General features: G+C 44.1%; 1 protein-coding gene across 1 annotated transcript in view; it reads right to left on the bottom strand.

Moving 5' to 3' along the window:
- RFT1 (RFT1 homolog) overlaps positions 1–12,522 on the bottom strand; it is a 40,573-nt gene extending 28,051 nt beyond the window's left edge. Inside the window, exons 1-5 of the mRNA XM_025272507.3 lie at positions 12,373–12,522; positions 8,921–9,006; positions 7,099–7,215; positions 5,769–5,958; positions 4,070–4,171 (exon numbers count right to left, since the gene is read on the bottom strand). Coding sequence (XP_025128292.1) covers positions 4,070–4,171; positions 5,769–5,958; positions 7,099–7,215; positions 8,921–9,006; positions 12,373–12,435 — 558 coding nt within the window. The 5' untranslated portion in view covers positions 12,436–12,522. The remainder of the gene's footprint in view (positions 1–4,069; positions 4,172–5,768; positions 5,959–7,098; positions 7,216–8,920; positions 9,007–12,372) is intronic.
- Positions 12,523–19,222: the final 6,700 nt, after the last annotated feature.

Raw genomic sequence — 19,222 nt, 5'->3', positions numbered from 1 at the left:
TAAAAAGCAGAATTGAGCTGCTGGCTCTCCTCTCTGCCCAGTGCATGGGCAGGGCAAGAGCTACCACAGGACTGGGAGGGAAGAGGAGATAAAAGGCCCCACAACCCCTCCCTCTTTCCATCTGAGACAGAAAGATGGCTTCTGGTGAGAAGCAGCAGCCTGGGGTTTTGTCTGCAGGTTGGGGAGAAGTATCCCAAGAACCCCTTTTTACAAGTTCCCTTCTCCACTCTCAGCCTGAGAACAGCATTGCACAGTAGCTCAAGAAGGACTGGGATCTCCAGGCACCACTTTCAATCTGGAAATACCAAGGCTTATCGTGTAAAAAAGGCACACATCAAGGACTAAGAGGAGTCTGGATTTAGCAGGTGTAGGCCCTCTGCTTTCCAAACCCATCCACGCCTGAGGACAGACCTTCCACCCGCCCTCCTTCTTTCATGCCTCAAACCCTTTAAGACACAAGCAGTGCTGTGGGAGCCACGCCATCTAATGCCAACGTCCTCTGTAACAAGCACCTTTTCCAGCCCCCTTTCCTGCCTCTGTCACCTTCCCGCTGACCAGAGCCTGGGGAGGAGCAACAGTCTCTTCACAGAGTATCCTAACTACAGGATCCCTGCCCCTCCTTTTAATTGAGGAAAAATTCACATAACGTTGACCATTTTAATCATTTTACAGCATACAATGCAGTGGTTTTTAGTACATTCACAGTGTTGTATAACCACCACCACTATCTAATTCCAGAACATTTTTCATCACTCTAAAAGGAAATTCTTGGCCCATTAAGCAGTCACTCTCCATTCTTCCATCCCCTGATAACCACTAATCTGCTTTCCGTCTCTATGGACTTACTCTGGACATTATATATTAATGGAATTATATAATGGGTGGCCTTTACTGCCTGGTTTCTTTCACTTAGCATAATGCCTTTTTTTTTTTTTAACTTTACAATATTGTATTGGTTTTGCCATATATCAACATGAATCCACCACAGGTATACACGTGTTCCCCATCCTGAACCCTCCTCCCTCCCCGTACCATCCCTCTTGGTCATCCCAGTGCACCAGCTCCAAGCATCCAGTATCGTGCATCAAACCTGGACTGGTGACTCATTTCATATATGATATTATACACGTTTCAGTGCCATTCTCCCAAATCCCAATTCCCACTCTCTCCCTCTCCCAGAGTCCAAAAGACTGTTCTATACGTCAGTGTCTGTTTTGCTGCCTCGTATACAGTCCAGTATTCTTGCCTGGAGAATCCCAGGGACGGAGGAGCCTGGTGGACTGCCGTCTATGGGGTCGCACAGAGTCAGACACGACTGAAGCGACTTAGCAGCAGCATACAGGGTTATTGTTACCATCTTTCTAAATTCCATATATATGCGTAGCATAATGCTTTCAAGGTTCATTTACATCGTAGCACATATCAGTATTTCATTTTTACAGCTGAATAATACTCTATAGATATACCATATTTTGTTTATCCATTTATCAACTGATGAACATTTGGTTGCTTCCATCTTTTGACTATTGTGAATAGTATTACTACAAACATCTGTATATAAACTTTTGTTTGATCACCTGTCTTCAATTCTTTTGGGTTATATATCTAGGAGTAGAATTGCCGGATTATGTGGCAGTTCTATGTTTAACATTTTGGGGAACTGCTAAATTGTTTTCTAAAGCAGCTGCACCATGTTACATTTCTACCAGCAACGTATGAGTATTCCAATTTCTCCATATCTTCAACAACATCTGCTATTTCCTAGCTTTTTGATAACTGCCATCCTAGAGGGTGCAAAACAGTATCTCATCATGGTTTTGATTTACATCTGCCTAATGACGAATGATGGAGAAGGCAATGGCAACCCACTCCAGTACTCTTGCCTGGAAAATCCCATGGATGGAGGGGCCTGGTGGGCTGCAGTCCACAGGGTCGCTAGGAGTCGGACACGACTGAGCGACTTCACTTTCACTTTTCACTTTCATGCATTGGAGAAGGAAATGGCAACCCACTCCAGTGTTCTTGCCTAGAGAATCCCAGGGACGGGGGAGCCTGGTGGGCTGCCGTCGCTGGGGTCGCAGAGAGTCGGACACGACTGACGCGACTTAGCAGCAGCAGCAGCAATGACTAATGATGCTGAGCATCTTTTCATGGGCTTATTTATATATCTTCTTTGGAGAAATATCTATTCAAGTCCTTGAGCCACTTCTGGGGTGGTTTGTCTTTTGTTATTGAATTGTGAGAGTTCTTTATCATTCTGGCTGGCTAGGCTAAGTCGCTTCAGTCGTGTCCGACTCTGCGACCCCATAGACAGCAGCCCACCAGGCTCCCGCATCCCTGGGATTCTCCAGGCAAGAACACTGGAGTGGGTTGCCATTGCCTTCTCCAATGCATGAAAGTGAAAAGTGAAAGTGAAGTCGCTCAGTCGTGTCCGACTCTCAGCAACCCCATGGACTGCAGCCTTCCAGGCTCCTCCATCCATGGGATTTTCCAGGCAAGAGTACTGGAGTGGGGTGCCATTGCCTTCTCCGCTTTATCATTCTAGACTGACTCTTTTTATTTGAGTCATGATGCCAAGGGTTGAGGGACCTGCTTCAGGAGGAACCGGGAGGTAAGCTGGAGAAAGGGGAATCCCAGCGCCATAGGTGGGGCTCCCCTGCTGATATGAGATGCTGTTAGCTCTTCAACCTCTCCCACAGAGACTGACAGACAATGTCCCAGAGAAGAACTTCCACAAGTCTTATGATAAGGATGCCAATAAAACTCAAACTCAGAACTGGCCTAGCTGACCTATGATCTATGACGTACCCTGGGTGGGAGCTACAACAATCAGAAAATCATAATGCAAGTACCTTTCCCAAGAAGAGTCAACCAATAACTGGGCATCTCTATGACCCTCCAATCCTATTAGGGAGAGTACATCACAAACAATGATGAACATTGAGAATGGCAGTTCTAGATCTAATAAACGGTGGCAAAAATAATCAGAAGTAACATTTCTAAAACACGCAATTGTTGCAAGCTGCTTTTAGGAAGCAGTTCTCATTCTTAATCTACAATTTTAAATCTAGCTCTTCTATGTTCCACAGAAATATCTGCAATTTTTCCCTAGGACACAGGAAAACATTTTCACATAAATCATTACTAAGAATTTTAACTTGCTTTCCAATATATTAAGAAAAATTACAAATTAATTTCAACTATGAGATGGTCTGATAACTATTTGATCTTAGGTTTCATTTTTTAAATTAGCACCTATAGTCTAGCTATGGGGGGCTTCCCAGGTGTCTCAGTGGTAAAGAATCCACCTGCCAAGCAGGAGATATGGGTTCGATCTCTGGGTCCTGAAGATCCCCCGGAGAAGGAAATAGCAACCCACTCCAGTATTCTTGCCTGGAAAATTCCATGGACAGAGGAGCCTGGCAGGCTACAGTCCATGGGGTCACAAAGAGTCAGGGACATGATTTAGTGACTAAACAACAAAAACAACTCAACAACAACAACAAAAAAATAAGTTATATATTTAATAGAACTAGAAAGATGAATTAGAACTAGAGAATGGGATAGAATTGAAGCCAAAACTGCTAAAACTGAAAACATACCTCCTATGACTTGATTCACGCCCTCTGAATTAGGAGAGATTTCAATCTAAGTTTAAAAGAGGCATGGCAGAGATTCCTGCTATTCTGAAAACAATTGATTGAAATTCAGGGAAAATAACAGACAATTTGATTCCTACCCCACCCCCTTGCTGCTTTTTTTTCTCCTCCAGAAGACTGTCAGACAATCAAAGACCAGTTTGATACAGGCTTGCCCACAGAACATCTAAAGAAGCTTTCATGTATGAGAACAAGCTTTCATGTTCCCCTCACAGTGGGGACATCCGGCCTTGGACAGACGTGGCAGCCAGAGGAGAAGCAGTGCCAAGACCATCTTTCTAGAACTTACAGCTTTCTCCACATGCATGAATACTGCAAATGTAAACCACACAGTAACAAGAACAAGAAGTAAAAAACAGATGGAGAAACAGAGATTATACAGAAGTTAATTTAAAAGTCATAACTCTTACCTGGGCCAAAGAGAAAATGTACAGCCCCCAGTGAGGCAACCACAGCACAAGAAGGGCTGTCAGGACACTCTTGAGGATTACTGACAGGCTCTCAGCAATCACCTGCAAACCCATAGTGAAGGGTATACTTTAGAGACATTATTAAAACTAAAGAGGCAAAGGAATCCCAGACAATCTTGGATAATGTTTATCCTGGTGGTAGGGGTGGGTGGGTAATATGGTTGGACACAGTATTTATAATGTTCTACTTTGGGACTTCCCTGGCAGTTCAGTGATTAAGGATTCACCTTCTAATGCAGTGGGTTTGATCCCTAGTAGGGGAGCTAAGATCCCACATGCCTTTTGGCCAAAACACCAAACATAAAACAGAAGCAAAACTTTAACAAATTCAATAAAGACTTTAAAAATGGTCCACATTATAAATTTTTGTAATTAAAAAAAAATACTGCTCTATTTCTTGGGTTGAGTAGTAGGTTCATGGATCTTTAAGATTTATATATATGCTATACACTATGTTGTTTTGTATGTATCACTTCCCTGGTGGTGGTTCAGACAGTAAAGAATCTGCCTGCAGTGCAGGAGACCTGTGTTCGATCAGTGGTTTGGGAAGACAGCCTATAGAAGGGAATGGCTACCCAAAACTAAAAACGGTCCACATTAAAAATTTTTTTAATTAAAAAAAAAAAAATACTGCTCTATTCCTTGGGTTGGGTAGTAGGTTCAAGGATCTTTAAGATTTATATACTATATACTAAATTGTTTTGTATGTATCAAATAATACACTTTTTTTTTTTTGCTTTAATTTTATTTTATTTTTAAACTTTACATAACTGTATTAGATTTGCCAAATATCAAAATGAATCCGCCACAGGTATACATGTGTTCCCCATCCTGAACCCTCCTCCCTCCTCCCTCCCCATTCCATCCCTCTGGGTCGTCCCAGTGCACCAGCCCCAAGCCTCCAGTATCGTGCATCGAACCTGGACTGGCAACTCATTTCATACATGATATTTTACATGTTTCAATGCCATTCTCCCAAATCTTCCCACCCTCTCCCTCTCCCACAGAGTCCATAAGGCTGTTCTATACATCAGTGTCTCTTTTGCTGTCTCGTACACAGGGTTATTGTTACCATCTTCCTAAATTCCATATATATGCGTTAGTATACTGTATTGGTGTTTTTCTTTCTGGCTTACTTCACTCTGTATAATAGGCTCCAGTTTCATCCACCTCATTAGAACTGATTCAAATGTATTCTTTTAATGTCTGAGTAATACTCCATTGTGTATATGTACCACAGCTTTCTTATCCATTCATCTGCTGATGGGCATCTAGGTTGCTTCCATGTCCTGGCTATCAAATAATACACTTTAAAAGATGAAAAGTTAATATTATTATACAATTAAATAGAATCACTAGGAAAACCTGAAAAACCTCTATGGCCCTCTTAAATTCTTATTTAAACTAGTAACTTCTCTATTAGCAAACCTGTTCTTCATTAATAGTGCAGCAGAGGTAAATTTCAACCAAGCCCATCTGACAAATCTCAAGTGAATGAACTAAACTGATTATGTTACCTTTTTTCAAATATATTTTACATGGAAATTTGAAGAGCATTCTCTCTTATAAAAGCATTTTTAAAAAACCACTCTTTCGTTTATTCTTCTCATTTCTCATTCACAGCAGAAAGCACACTGACCTTGAGCTTGACAAACATATGTGCTTGTGCCAAGACCCAGAAGGGCTCTCCCAGAAGTTCCACCACTGCTGAGAAGCCAAACACCACCACTCCAGTTCCATAGTTGGGGACGATGTGAGGATCAGGCACTTCGAGCAACTGTAGCCAGACCCAGCCCAGGAACAAGGACCAAAACACACCCAAAGGGACTCTAGAAAAGGGAAAAAAATGTCTTTTAATATGCTAAATATAACAATAAAAATAAATATATATTAAAATAGTAACACTGAACAGAAAAGAAATATAGTCATGATAAAAACAGCTACCACTTATTCCAGCACTTACCACATGCCAGGCACTATGATTCAGCCCGTGCATCTCACTGAGTCCTCACCATACTACTCTGTCATTACCCCCACTCACAGATGAAGAAACTAAGGCTGACAGGCACTGGGTAGTTCGGCCAAGGTCTTAAACGGCTAGTCACGGGCAGAAGCAGGACTCAATCCTGACCTAACTCCAAAGCCTGCTCCTACCCACTGTGTTACACTGACTTACAACTCCCAGAAGCGCCTGCTGTTTTCACTTAGAACGACTAAAGGATGGTATAGAGCTGGTCTTACACTTCAAATAACTGGTAGTCCAGTGCACAGTATCCCTTCAGGTGTGACCAGAAGGCTCTTCAGCATGACTGGGTGGCTAACAGTCATTCCTCTAATAAAATAATCACCTACCAGCCCTTACAACAGTCACCTCCATGAGGTAATAAAGAGTTATGCAAGGGAAGGACTGGGAAACCATTTGAACCACCAGCCCTCCAGGCAGGATCTAAACTGCAGAAGAGCCATTACAATTTTTAGCTGATATACTTGGTCCTCAAGAATAGTCTAAAAGGCTCAGAAGTGAAATCAACAAAACAAAATGGAGGAAAGATACAAAGAAACAATTCAAAGGCTTTCAAAAAATATTAAGTGGCTGTTAAAAGATCAGAAAACACTGTAAAGAGAAATGGTTAGGAATAAAAAAGATGGCACAGGCTCAGTGGGAATCAAAAAAGCAGAAACAACCTCTGTTGTTTCTGAGGCTGAAACGGGTAGAAATGGGGCTAGAAACGTGGCATAGAAACCCCCACCCAAAGCCTTCTCCTGGCTCCTGACTGTCCTGAGAGAAAACATCCAGGGAAGCTCCTTCACACAGACGTCCTCCACTTCCTGCCCCATGCCAATAGCCCAGAAGTCCATTGCAAAACCCAAGCTGGAGACTATTCAGCTTTAGGCAAGAAATCTATTTAACTTCTCACACTTACTACACTTGCCTCCGTGAAACTGTCTGCGGCCAAAGCACAACTCACGTGAGCCACAGGAGGTTGAGAGTCTGGCTCCAGTCTCGCTGGGCGGCCCCACTCAGACACGCTCTACGGAAGGCCTCTCTGGCCAGGAAGATGGTGGTCGAGTAAAGCAGTGTTAGCCTATCAAGGAAAAGCAGAAATCAATAGGATGTGTAGTTTTTTCATAGAGACAACTTCGGGGATTTTCCAGCAACCGGGAGGAGGAAAGGTCTCAGTTATCTTGGTGGTGATGTGGAGGAGCAATGGTTTCTTACAGAAGCCTCTTCCCCAACTAATTGGACCCACACAGTAACAGAGTTAGGAACCCAATAAGGGACATATGAGTGTGTGCCCACAGAGAGTTATGCCCAGGAGAGAAACTGCCACAGCGGCCCCCACAGGCTGCAGCCTGTGCCTATGCAGAGGTGTGGCTCTGACCATAAGGAGGAAAAAAAGACAAGATATGACCCCACACAGAGGGCCTCCTGGCCACCCTGACACTGGTGACCTAATGGCCCCTGTGAAAGAAGTTGAGGCTCTCCTGGGTGGACAATCTCAATGCAGGCAACGAGGCTGGCAGCCATGACTGGGGCTGCTGTAACCCAGAGGACCAAGGCCTGTCTGTATCCTTCCTGGAGGGCAGCACCTAGGTGGATCCTCCTGCACCTTAGCAAAGAGTAGCTATGGTGCCCTTTTCTCAGCAGGCAGTGACCTGGATGAAGCCAGAGTGGGGATGGCCCAGGGCAAAGGTACCTGAGGTTGCCCAAGGACCATCCTGCAACTCAGTGCGCCAGCCCAGATGAGAGTGAACCGTAACTTAAGCAGGTGGACAGGCCAGACAAGGGCTGTCGGTGCAGGGATCTGGCAATCGGGAAGGCCAGCTGGGCAGAGGCCCAAACTGCTTTAAAGTCTGAGCACATAAGAGACCTTGGCCCTCTTCCTTCCTATTTTTACCTCAGCATTTCTCAAAGTATGGCCCCTACTTCAAAATCACCTGAAAAAACTGTCAAAGTGCAGTTCCCAGGCACCTCCTCAGCCCCACCTAGTGCAAAGCTCACCAGAGGATTCCTTTGCCCACCAAAGTTTGAGAGCCTTCATTAAAGCTCCGAGAACAGCACCAAGAGCATATGTTCAGGAAGTATTATTATAGATGCAGAATGCTGTCTGGAACATACTGTCTTGTTTACCAGAATGTGAAGACACACCTGAGAACCTGAGCTATACTGAGCACGCACATCGCTTCATATACTTTTGTGTCATTTGTGAAGACAGAATATGTGTGGGTGTCCATGAACAGACAGGAGGAGAGTAGAAGAAACACAGTCTAAAAGACAAAGCAAGCTGGCTTTCTAAGAGCCTCCGAGGAACTGATGACAAGGACTCAGTTCTCATCCCACTGACACTTTCCAATTATAAAATTCACTGAGGGAGGGAAGGTGGCTGCTCTGGCCCTGCAATTACAAAGCACATCTTCACGATCTGCAGAACTCCTGCTTCCTTTGCTGTCAGCAGGACAAGAACACAGGATTATACCTGAGTTGGAGTTTGCAGGGAATTACTCCCACTCCTCTCCTGGGTTCTAAGAGCAGGCACAGCGGAAGAGCTGGCAGAGAAATGTGCATTTGGAGGCAGCTAATGGAAAACACACCATGGGTCCATTAAAAGCAACATCGCCCGCTCATCCCCCAAACCCCACACGCTTCTCTTCTGCCCACTCCTAAAACACTCTGCTTCTGGTAAAGGTCCAGGCTTCTAGAATCTGAGGGTGACACACAGGTACAAAGTTTGAAGAAAACCCAACTTGGGATGTGAGCTGTGGACAACGCCAGGGTACACTCCTTCTTACCTGACATTCACTATGCCAATGATTTCCTTCGATAGGAAGCGAAGAATAAATGCATTCAAGACAAAGGTGATTAATCGAAACAACACCTACCAAAAAAAGAAGACAAATACATAAGAATAAACTATATTGGGAAGGTTTACTTTGCTGAAATGAACACAAGATGGCTGTTCTTCTTAATGTAATGACATAAGAAGCCTTGTCAGAGAGATTCTTTCTAAAACGTTCAAGCGGTCTGTACTGCTTCTGAAATCTCATTCCTTGGGGTCTCTTGGCACTCGTGTGCAATGGTCAAAGAACCCAAGGTGCTTGGAAGTCTCCCTAGTTTACTGATAAGAGGGAAGCTGTGACAGATTCACTGAATTTCTTCAGGTTCAAAGTCAGGCACTCCAGTGGGCAAAAAGGGAATTCTAGTTAGTGCTTCACAATGGCCCCCACTCCAACCTATTTAGAAAGAGCATGCACTTAGCAAGTGGAAGCCTGCATGATACAGCAGACTTAGCAGGAATCATGGAGTCTAATGTCTCCTTCTTTTCTGCTTAGTAATACCTAAGGATCTGATACTGACGTTGAGTCTCTTTGAACTTTCGTTTTGTCAATTAGGAAGCAGAAAAGGCTATATGCATTTACTGAATATTCGCCACTTTCCAAAGAGGAGACGAAATATCTTTTCAACAACTGCAATAATATAAAACAGAGGGAAAAGGAAAACAGTCTAGCTAATGCCATTGAAAAAGGAAATGCCCCAAGATTTTCAAGCCTCTCAATTCAAAAAAAACACCTGAACAAAGAATTCTTCCCATGAGACAGACAAAAACAGGCTGTGATTAAATGAGGTTGCCAAATGAGGATACTGGCTGGGGTGCAAGCCTCACTAAGTGACGCCCCCCTGCAGCCTCGCAGCCCCACGGGTGTAACTCAAGGGCACTCCAGCAAATGATGCGAATGACAGATCACTTCTGTGTCAAGCACTCTGAGTTACACGTGAACAGTTATTATCTGGAAGATTCAACTGAAGTATGCCAATGGACCGCAGTGATATTTCCCACAGTATATCTCTGGGAAAAGGTATGACCAAAAGGGACACTGCAGTCTAACATGGTCCCCAAAGTGTCACAAAGCAGCAAGGTCTCCAAAGCCAAGACATCACAATGTTAATCTTTATGGAGTCCAAGATGACCTTTTGAAAATCTCAGGAAAGCTCAGTAGCCTCTCCTGAGAAAGATGCAGGTACATACATAAGACACCAAATTCTGTATTCAGTTTTAGAGATTTGGAACAAATTCATGTAGCTCTTAACAGAAAAAGTTTTCTCAGCTCAGCATCTCAACTCACCATTTAGCTAAACTTGTCTTCAAATTTTTGTAAGCCTCAATTTTCATCCCCGTCAAATGAGGCTATCTGTCTCACAGAGTTGATAACAAGGACCAAACAACACCACAGAAGTGAAAGCATTTTTGAAAAATGCATACAATAAAAGGAATTAATAATTTCACTATGGCTGGCTCAGAGTGAAGACAGGCAATAAACTCAAATTCTTGCAGAACAGAGTGTAATTGCAAAACTACTGTGCCTCAAGTGCCTGCACTGTAATTTGAAAAAGCACACAAGATTGAATTAAAACACTCCAAGAAACCTAAACATTATGGCTATTACACACACACACACACACAGACTTCTTGGTGGTCCAGTGGTTAAGACTCAACGCTACCAGTGCAAGGCATGTGGCTTCCATCCTTGGTTGGAGAACTAAGATCCCACATGCTGTGACCAAAAAAATAAATAACCACATAAACACATTTATGTTAACTTCAAAGTTATTGTTGCTAATAAACTTAATGTCTCAGGCCATATCCATACTTAGTTGGCTTAAGTTCAGGTTTGAGCTAATGAATATAAGGTTGTTCACATTCCCCATATTTGCTCCATATTGTGGCCCTTCTTAGCAACACAGTCTTCATTTAACTTTGTAAAGGACTTGATAGTTTTTTCTAAAAAGCCCTTTCACACCTGTTAATTAGCTGATCCCTAAAAGCAACCAGGTAAATGCACAGGAAGCAAGTAAGTCTCAGAGCAAAGGGATTTGCCACACGAAAAGCAAATGACCCAGCTTGACCTTATGGCTAAGGCTATCAGACTCCTAGGCTAGGGGCTTTTCTGCTATGACTTGTTTTCTTTTTATGAAGCCAATCTCAGTAGTAAGATATCGTCAAAGGTTGAAGAATCAACATTATGGATAAAGTACTGAATTCAAACAGCTATCAATGTGCTGAAATAGAAAAGAAATACAACTAAGTAACTTGGGATTCACCTAATTTAGGGTTACATGAATAGCTAACTAAGTGCATATTTGTGCAAGGAATTCTATGTGCCTTACGTAGCTCGTCTCATTTCACTCCTACAATGACCATTTTAAAAGTTCGTATTACCATAATAAAAACAGCTAACATTTAGTAAGTATTTACAATATGCCTAATGACATTATGAGGTTGCATTATCATTCTCACTTAAGATGAGAAACTGATGACTGTAGAAGTCAAGAGATTTTCACCAAAGGCAGGCACTTAGCCAAGTGGCAAGGCCCTAACGTGAGCCCTGGTCTGCCTGATTCTTTCTCTCAACCTCCACGTGAAAAGCTGCCTCACTAAAATAAGGCGGAGAGTAGATTCAGGGCTTTTGTGAGTAAGGGTTGAAAGGCTCAAGGGCAAGACAGAGAAAAAATGAAACACATGAATGACCTGACTTCATGGCTAAATGACTTAGAATGACCTGGTTCTAGGGTTAAAAGAATCTTTACGATAACATTTGGATCAACTGGCATGTATCACATCTGACAGATGATAAAGATTAGGGCCAAGAAGAGTAAGTGATCTGTCCATGGTCATGCTGCCGGAAGGAAGATGTAGTCAACATACTACTGTGTTAAGTAACAATTATCCATATAAGCCCCACCCAGTCTCACAGCAATCTTATGACCTAGGTACTGTTATTACTCCCATTTTATGAGGAGGAGTCTTGGGTCATGCAGCAAGCACATGATAGAACCAAGATTCCAAATCAGGCCTGTGTAAACCCAGGTCCCTGTTCTTAGCTATGCCATACTGTCTCTCTGAACTCAGTGGGGGTCAAAGTTTGAAAAAAATTGTTTGAGGTAAGGAGTGGGACATGGATAAAAACATAAACAAACAAACAAAACCCTGCCTTAAAAAAAATATTCTAGAGCACCCAAGGCATCCCTCCCCTATTGCCATATGGGAAAGAGAATGCTCAAAGGGGAAAGTGATTTGTCTGCAGTCTCCCAGCTCTGGGCCCAGGTGTCCCCTCTCAGGCGCCACCGCCTCTCGCCAAACCCCTCCGTATTAGCTGTGTCCAAGCCGGAATGGGCTCTCAAAGGCCCGAGGGCCTCCCCGTGAACCCCGGCTGCAAGACGGGCAGGGGCCGGTCCCCCAGAGTACCTGAAGGAGCAGACCCGAGGAGGCCAACCGAGCCGCCTGGCCCAGCACCTCCCGGCTGCCCATAGCCTCGGCGCACGGGCTCTGTCATCAGGAAACGCCGCCGACAACCCACTTCGTCGCGAGAAGATGGCGTCACCGAGTGACTCGCTCGCTGATTGGCAGCTTTCGTACGGCGGAGGAGGGGCACTGGAATATCTGGCCCTTTAAGGGGGCGGGAGTTGGGCTGCGTCAGTGTAGTTGCGCCGCCTCACCGCTCAGGTTTGTGTTAATGGGTGGTTTGTGTGTCTATCCCTCAGTTCAGTTCAGTTCAGTCGCTCAGTCGTGTCCGACTCTTTGCGACCCCATGAATCGCAGCACGCCAGGCCTCCCTGCCCATCACCAACTCCCGGAGTTCACTCAGACTCACATCCATCGAGTCAGTGATGCCATCCAGCCATCTCATCTTCTCTCGTCCCCTTCTCCTGCCCCCAATCCCTCCCAGCATCAGTCTTTCCCAATGAGTCAACTCTTCGCATGAGGTGGCCAAAGTACTGGAGTTTCAGCTTTAGCATCATTCCTTCCAAAGAACACCCACGACCGATCTCCTTTAGAATGGACTGGTTGGATCTCCTTTGCAGTCCAAGGGACTCGCAAGAGTCTTCTCCAACACCACAGTTCAAAAGCATCAATTCTTCGGCGCTCAGCTTTCTTCACAGTCTAACTCTCACATCGATACATGACTACTGGAAAAACCATAGCCTTGACTAGACGGACCTTTGTTGGCAAAGTAATGTCTCTGCTTTTGAATATGCTGTCTAGGTTGGTCATAACTTTCCTTCCAAGGAGTAAGCGTCTTTTAATTTCATGGCTGCAATCACCATCTGCAGTGATTTTGGAGCCCCCAAAAATAAAGTCTGACACTGTTTCCACTGTTTCCCCATCTATTTCCCATGAAGTGAGGGGACCAGATGCCATGATCTTCATTTTCTGAATGTTGAGCTTTAAGCCAACTTTTTCAGTCTTCTCTTTCACTTTCATCAAGAGGCTTTTTAGTTCCTTTTCACCTTCTGCCATAAGGGTGGTGTCATCTGCATATCTGAGGTTATTGATATTTCTCCCGACAGTCTTGATTCCAGCTTGTGTTTCTTCTAGCCCAGCGTTTCTCATGATGTACTCTGCATATAAGTTAAATAAGCAGGGTGACAATATACAGCCTTGACCTACTCCTTTTCCTATTTGGAACCAGTCTGTTGTTTCATGTCCAGTTCTAACTGTTGCTTCCTGACCTGCATATAGGTTTCTCAAAAGGCAGGTCAGGTGGTCTGGTATTCCCATCTCTTTCAGAATTTTCCACAGTTTCTGGTGATCCACACAGTCAAAGGCTTTGGCATAGTCAATAAAGCAGAAATAGATGTTTTTCTGGAACTCTCTTGCTTTTTTCCATGATCCAGCAGATGTTTGCCATTTGATCTCTGGTTCCTCTGCCTTTTCTAAAAGCAGCTTGGACATCTGGAAGTTCACAGTTCACATACTGCTGAAGCCTGGCTTGGAGAATTTTGAGCATTACTTTACTAGTGTGTGAGATGAGTGCAATTGTGCAGTAGTTTGAGCATTCTTTGGCATTGCCTTTCTTTGGGATTGGAATGAAAACTGACCTTTTCCAGTCCTGTGGCCATTGCTGAGTTTTCCAAATTTGCTGGCATATTGAGTGCAGCACTTTCACAGCATCATCTTTCAGGATTTGAAATAGCTCAACTGGAATTCCATCACCTCCACTAGCTTTGTTTGTAGTGATGCTTCCTAAGGCCCACTTGACTTCACATTCCAGGATGTCTGGCTCTAGGTCAGTGATCACACCATCGTGATTATCTTGGTCGTAAAGATCTTTTTTGTACAGTTCTTCTGTGTATTCTTGCCATCTCTTCTTAATATCTTCTGCTTCTGTTAGGTCCATACCATTTCTGTCCTTTATCGAGCCCATCTTTGCATCAAATGTTCCCTTGGTATCTCTAGTTTTCTTGAAGAGATCTCTAGTCTTTCCCATTCTGTTGTTTTCCTCTATTTCTTTGCATTGATCGCTGAGGAAGGCTTTCTTATCTCTTCTTGCTATTCTTTGGAACTCTGCATTCATATGCTTATATCTTTCCTTTTCTCCTTTGCTTTTCGCTCCTCTTCTTTTCACAGCTATTTGTAAGGCCTCCCCAGACAGCCTTTTTGCTTTTTTGCATTTCTTTTCCATGGGGATGGTCTTGATCCCTGTCTCCTGTACAATGTCACGAACCTCCATCCATAGTTCATCAGGCACTCTATCTATCAGATCTAGTTCCTTAAATCTATTTCTCACTTCCACTGTATAATCATAAGGGATTTGATTTAGGTCATACCTGAATGGTCTAGTGGTTTTCCCTACTTTCTTCAATTTAAGTCTGAATTTGGCAATAAGGAGTTCATGATCTAGCCACAGTCAGCTCCCGGTCTTGTATTTGCTGACTGTGTAGAGCTTCTCCATCTTTGGCTGCAAAGAATATAATCAATCTGATTTCGGTGTTGACCATCTGGTGATGTCCATGTATAGAGTCTTCTCTTGTGTTGTTGGAAGAGGGTGTTTGCTATCCCTATGCATCTGAAATAAATTAAATATTGTGACCATACTAAGAGACGCTGTTAAAGTAGCCAAAGCCCCTTCTCTAAAGCTCCCAGCCCATCCACTAAGAAACCCTACCTTCCCTGGCTTCATGTGCCAAAATGAACAAACTATTCAAGGACCTGCATAAAAAGAGTCTGATAATTTGGCCTTCGCTTACAACATCACGGCCATGGTCCCCTGAATCAGATTGGACAAGACTGTCCCAGTTTTACAGCAAAAACACTGAGGACCAGAAGTTAAATTCAACATCTTCACATCTGTGATTTTGTGTAATCCTTTCTCAAGTGCTGAATACTGGACCCTCTTGTCAGAGAGGAATAAGGTGAGACCTGGAGATGTGAAGTGACTTGTTCATGTATATACAATTTCTACCTGGGTGGAGCAGACCCCAGAGTCCTGATCCTAAACGTGCCTCTCTTATCTACATACTACCAGTTGTGAGAACAGAGAAGTGCTTCATAAAACGTAAAGTGCCTAACACAGTCATTAGTGGTTCTGTCCATGCTATCATCTGCTATGCAGGCCATGGAAAGTCCTATCTCTCTCTTTTAGGCCCTAGATGATTTGACCCCAACTTACCTTTCAACCACCTTTCACACTATCACTGCCCTTTGCCTGAAACTTTCTAGACTCTATCCTTTCAGATCCCTTACAGGTTCCTAATTGGCCTTTGTTCTGCTGCTATCTCTGCCCAAAATGCCCTCTTTGAGGCACTACCTACCCTCCCAGACTCCACTGTTTGTGAGTACAATAGCACCTCCTGTGGGTTGAATGTGTCATCCCCAAATTCATATGTTGAAGCCCTAATTTCCAATGTGGTTGTAATTGGAGCTGTGGCCTTTCGTAGGCTTTTAGGTCAAGAGAGTGGAGCCCTCATGAATGGGGTTAGTGACCTTCCAAGAAGAGAAGAGAGAGGAACTCTCTCCCTGCCCTGTGAGGATACAGCAAGAAGGAGGCTGGCTACAAACCAGGAAGAGGGCTCTTACCAAGAACTGAACCAGCCAGCACTTTATCTTAGACTTCCCAGCCTTCAGAACTGCAAGAAATAAATTCCTATTGTTTAAACCACCCAGTCTGTGTTATTCTATTACAGCAGCCTAAGCAGATTAAGATAGCACTTTGTAACCTAGGCCTTGACCTAGGCTGCCTGCCCATCCCCTCAGACCTTAGGCTGGCAGGTGAGGTAGGCCCTGGCTCCCTTTATCTCCAGTAAAGCTGCTGCCTTAGCAGCTTGGCACAGTCTGGTTTGCAGTGAAGAGACTAGACTATGTCTAGACATCCCATGGGCTCCAAGAAGGCAGGAATGAAGGCCACTTGACTTTGCCTCCTGAAGCAGTGGCAGAGAAAGTTCCTAGTACACCCATGAATGCTTCCTGACCTATTACTGCTGCTGGAAACAGACTATGGAGCTCAAGGACTGTGCACTCCCCTCAACTCCCATCTTGCCAGGTTAATCAAGCTCTGTCTTATGGCAGAGACTCAGAATGTAAGCTTTTGACTATTAGACAGAGCTGGCCCTGAATCCTCATTCTGCCACTCATGAACCAGGTAACCTCAATATGTTCAGCTATTAAATAGGGGATATTATCTGTCTTGTGATGGCAATTGTAAGGATTAAAGTAGACAAAAGTCTGGCCCTTCAGCAGCTTAAATTCTAGTGGAAGGAAGACTGGGGGGAAAAAAAACCTAGTAAACAAATAATACAATTTCACAACGGAATAAGTGCTATGAAAAAATGAAATAAGGTAATAGAGGCTCTTAGAAGGGAAGGGAGGAGTGCTGCTCTGGAAGGCAGAGCAATTTAGACATCCACTTGGAGAGGAGAACAAAATGCTGAAGGGTTGAGCTACTCAGCCTGTGGGCTGAGATGTCCAAGGCCTTGACCTGGGCTTCCTGCCCACCCCCTCAGACCTTAGGCTGGTAGGTGAGGTAGGCCCTGGCTCCCTTTATCCTCAGCGAAGCAGCTGCCTTCTCCACAGCTCCTCCTTGGAGCACAACCAGCCAAGAGCTCTTCATGTCAACATACTCTAACCCTGGTCATCTGGGTGGGCTGAGTGACTAGGGAATCGTTTCACTGGGGGCAAAGAAGCCAAGGAGGAAATTCTCCAAGGTAAGTCCAAAGTGCAAAGACTCCCAGGAGTCCAAGGTACAGACTCCAAGGCACTTCTGGGCAGGGAGTCAAAGGCCCTTTTCTCTCATTCCAGAGGATAGGATTTAGCAAGGAGGCACTGAGCAGATGCTTGGTGCCCAGAGTCATGTTTGGTACAAGGGTTTGTGGGAGAGAAAGAACTGTGATGAGAGTCAGTGAGTGCTGAGCACGAACTCCATGTCAGGTGCTCATGGGAGCACCGTACACGCATGCACTAACCCCTTCATTCTCTCAACAACTCATCAGGTAGGTGTTACAGATTAGGACTCTGGGAGAGCTGCAGAGGCTGAGATGCAGTGCACTTGAAGTTCTCCCCCGCCTCAGCACTGAGCTGCTCCAAAGGCCTCCCCTCTGTTAAAGGTATTGGCACCAACGGGGCCTGGCACACTCCATAGTTCTTGTGCAGAGGGCTAAGCTCAGGGCTGGTGAGCTGAGACCTGTTGGCTATTGCCTATTTTATACCACCTGCAAGCTAAGAATAATTTTTAGAATTGTAAACGTTTAGGAAAAATCAAAAGAAGACTATTTCATGACACATGAAAATTTCATGAAATTCAGATTTCAGTGTCTCATATAAAGGTTCTTTTTTAATTAGAAAATTGGTATCATGTTGTACATTTCTACTGTGTTTTCAAATTATTATTTTTTTAATTGAGGTATAGTTGACATATAATATTATATAAGTTTCAGGTGAATAATATAGTGATTCACATTTTTAAAGGTTATATTTCACTGATAATTATTATAAAATATTGTCTATATTCCCTGTCTTCTCATATATCCTTATAACTCATTAATTTTTATAATATTTATTTATTTATTTGGCTGTTTCAGGTCTTAGTTGCAGCATGAAGGGCCTTCATTGCATCATGTGGCACATGGGCTCCCAAGCCCATAGGCTTAGTTGCTCCAAAGGATGTAGGACCTCAGTTCCCCAACAAGGGATCGAACTCATGTCCCCAACATTGCAAGGCAGATTCTTACCCACTGGATCACCAGTGAAGTCCTAGCTCATTTATTTTATACATAGTAGTTTGTACCTCTTAATCTCTACCCTTATCTTGCCCTTCCCCACAAATAAAGTTTTATAGAAACACAACCACATCCACCCATTTGTTTGCTTGTTGTCTATAGTTACTGTCCTACTATGGTAGCAGAGTAGTTTGGCTTGAAAAACTGAAAATATTTACTATATGGCCTTTTAAAGAAAACGTTCGCAACTCTTGGTGATCAACATTGAGCTCTGGTGCCCAGCATGCAGTGGACATTTCAATACCGATTGAATGAATGCATACATAAAATAATTTTTTAATTCAGTTAAAAAAATGTTTAAGGGTAGATGAGATTTATTAGCTCATGGCAAGGTCCAAAATGATTAATGATAATGGTGATAAGAAGAGGCCTTTCCTGGGGGTCCCTTGGTTTGGGGGACAACTGACCCCTGGAAGAACACTAGGCTGTAATTAGTTGTCATTGAAGGAGCTTTCCCCAGGTTTCCCCCCTCCCTTTTGCTCTTTGTGCCAGGTAGCCTCCCTGCCAGGGAAAGTTGACCTGAGCTGGCTATTTTATTACAAAGCTGGAGGGAGTGCCAGGGCTGTTGCCAAGCCAGTTAGACTCCTGGGGCATCAGAACAGAGAGGGAGGTGGCTGGTGGGTGGGGAAGCAGAACAGAAGATACAGCAAGTGGAGCCCTGGACCTCAGCTGGGTGAAGGCAGGACAGCAGGGCATGGTCCCATATATCAGCCACTAGCCCTGCCCTGCCAAGGGGTTCTGCTGCCCAGAGGATCTCCACCAGGGCCCTCCCTGCAAGAGAAACTCAAGAATCAGTCCCTCTCTCAGAAGTCCCTGGGCGTGAGGATTCAGCTGTATTACTAATAATCCACGTTTGCTGAGCCCAGATAGGCACTGTGCTGCACATTTCTCTTTCATGATCTCATTTTACTCCCACAGCAGCCCCACAGGGTACACACTGTTATTATCCCCATTTTACAGACCAGGAGACTGAGGCTCAGTAGGGTTAAGGACCTGCCTAAGGGCTAGTAAATGGCGGTGCCAGAATTTGCACTGGGATGTGT

Source organism: Bubalus bubalis, chromosome 21 (assembly GCF_019923935.1).
Source record: "Bubalus bubalis isolate 160015118507 breed Murrah chromosome 21, NDDB_SH_1, whole genome shotgun sequence".
Lineage (NCBI taxonomy): Eukaryota > Metazoa > Chordata > Mammalia > Artiodactyla > Bovidae > Bubalus > Bubalus bubalis.
The sequence above is the reverse complement of the archived record's forward strand: the minus strand, read 5'-3'. Positions and strand labels throughout refer to the sequence as shown.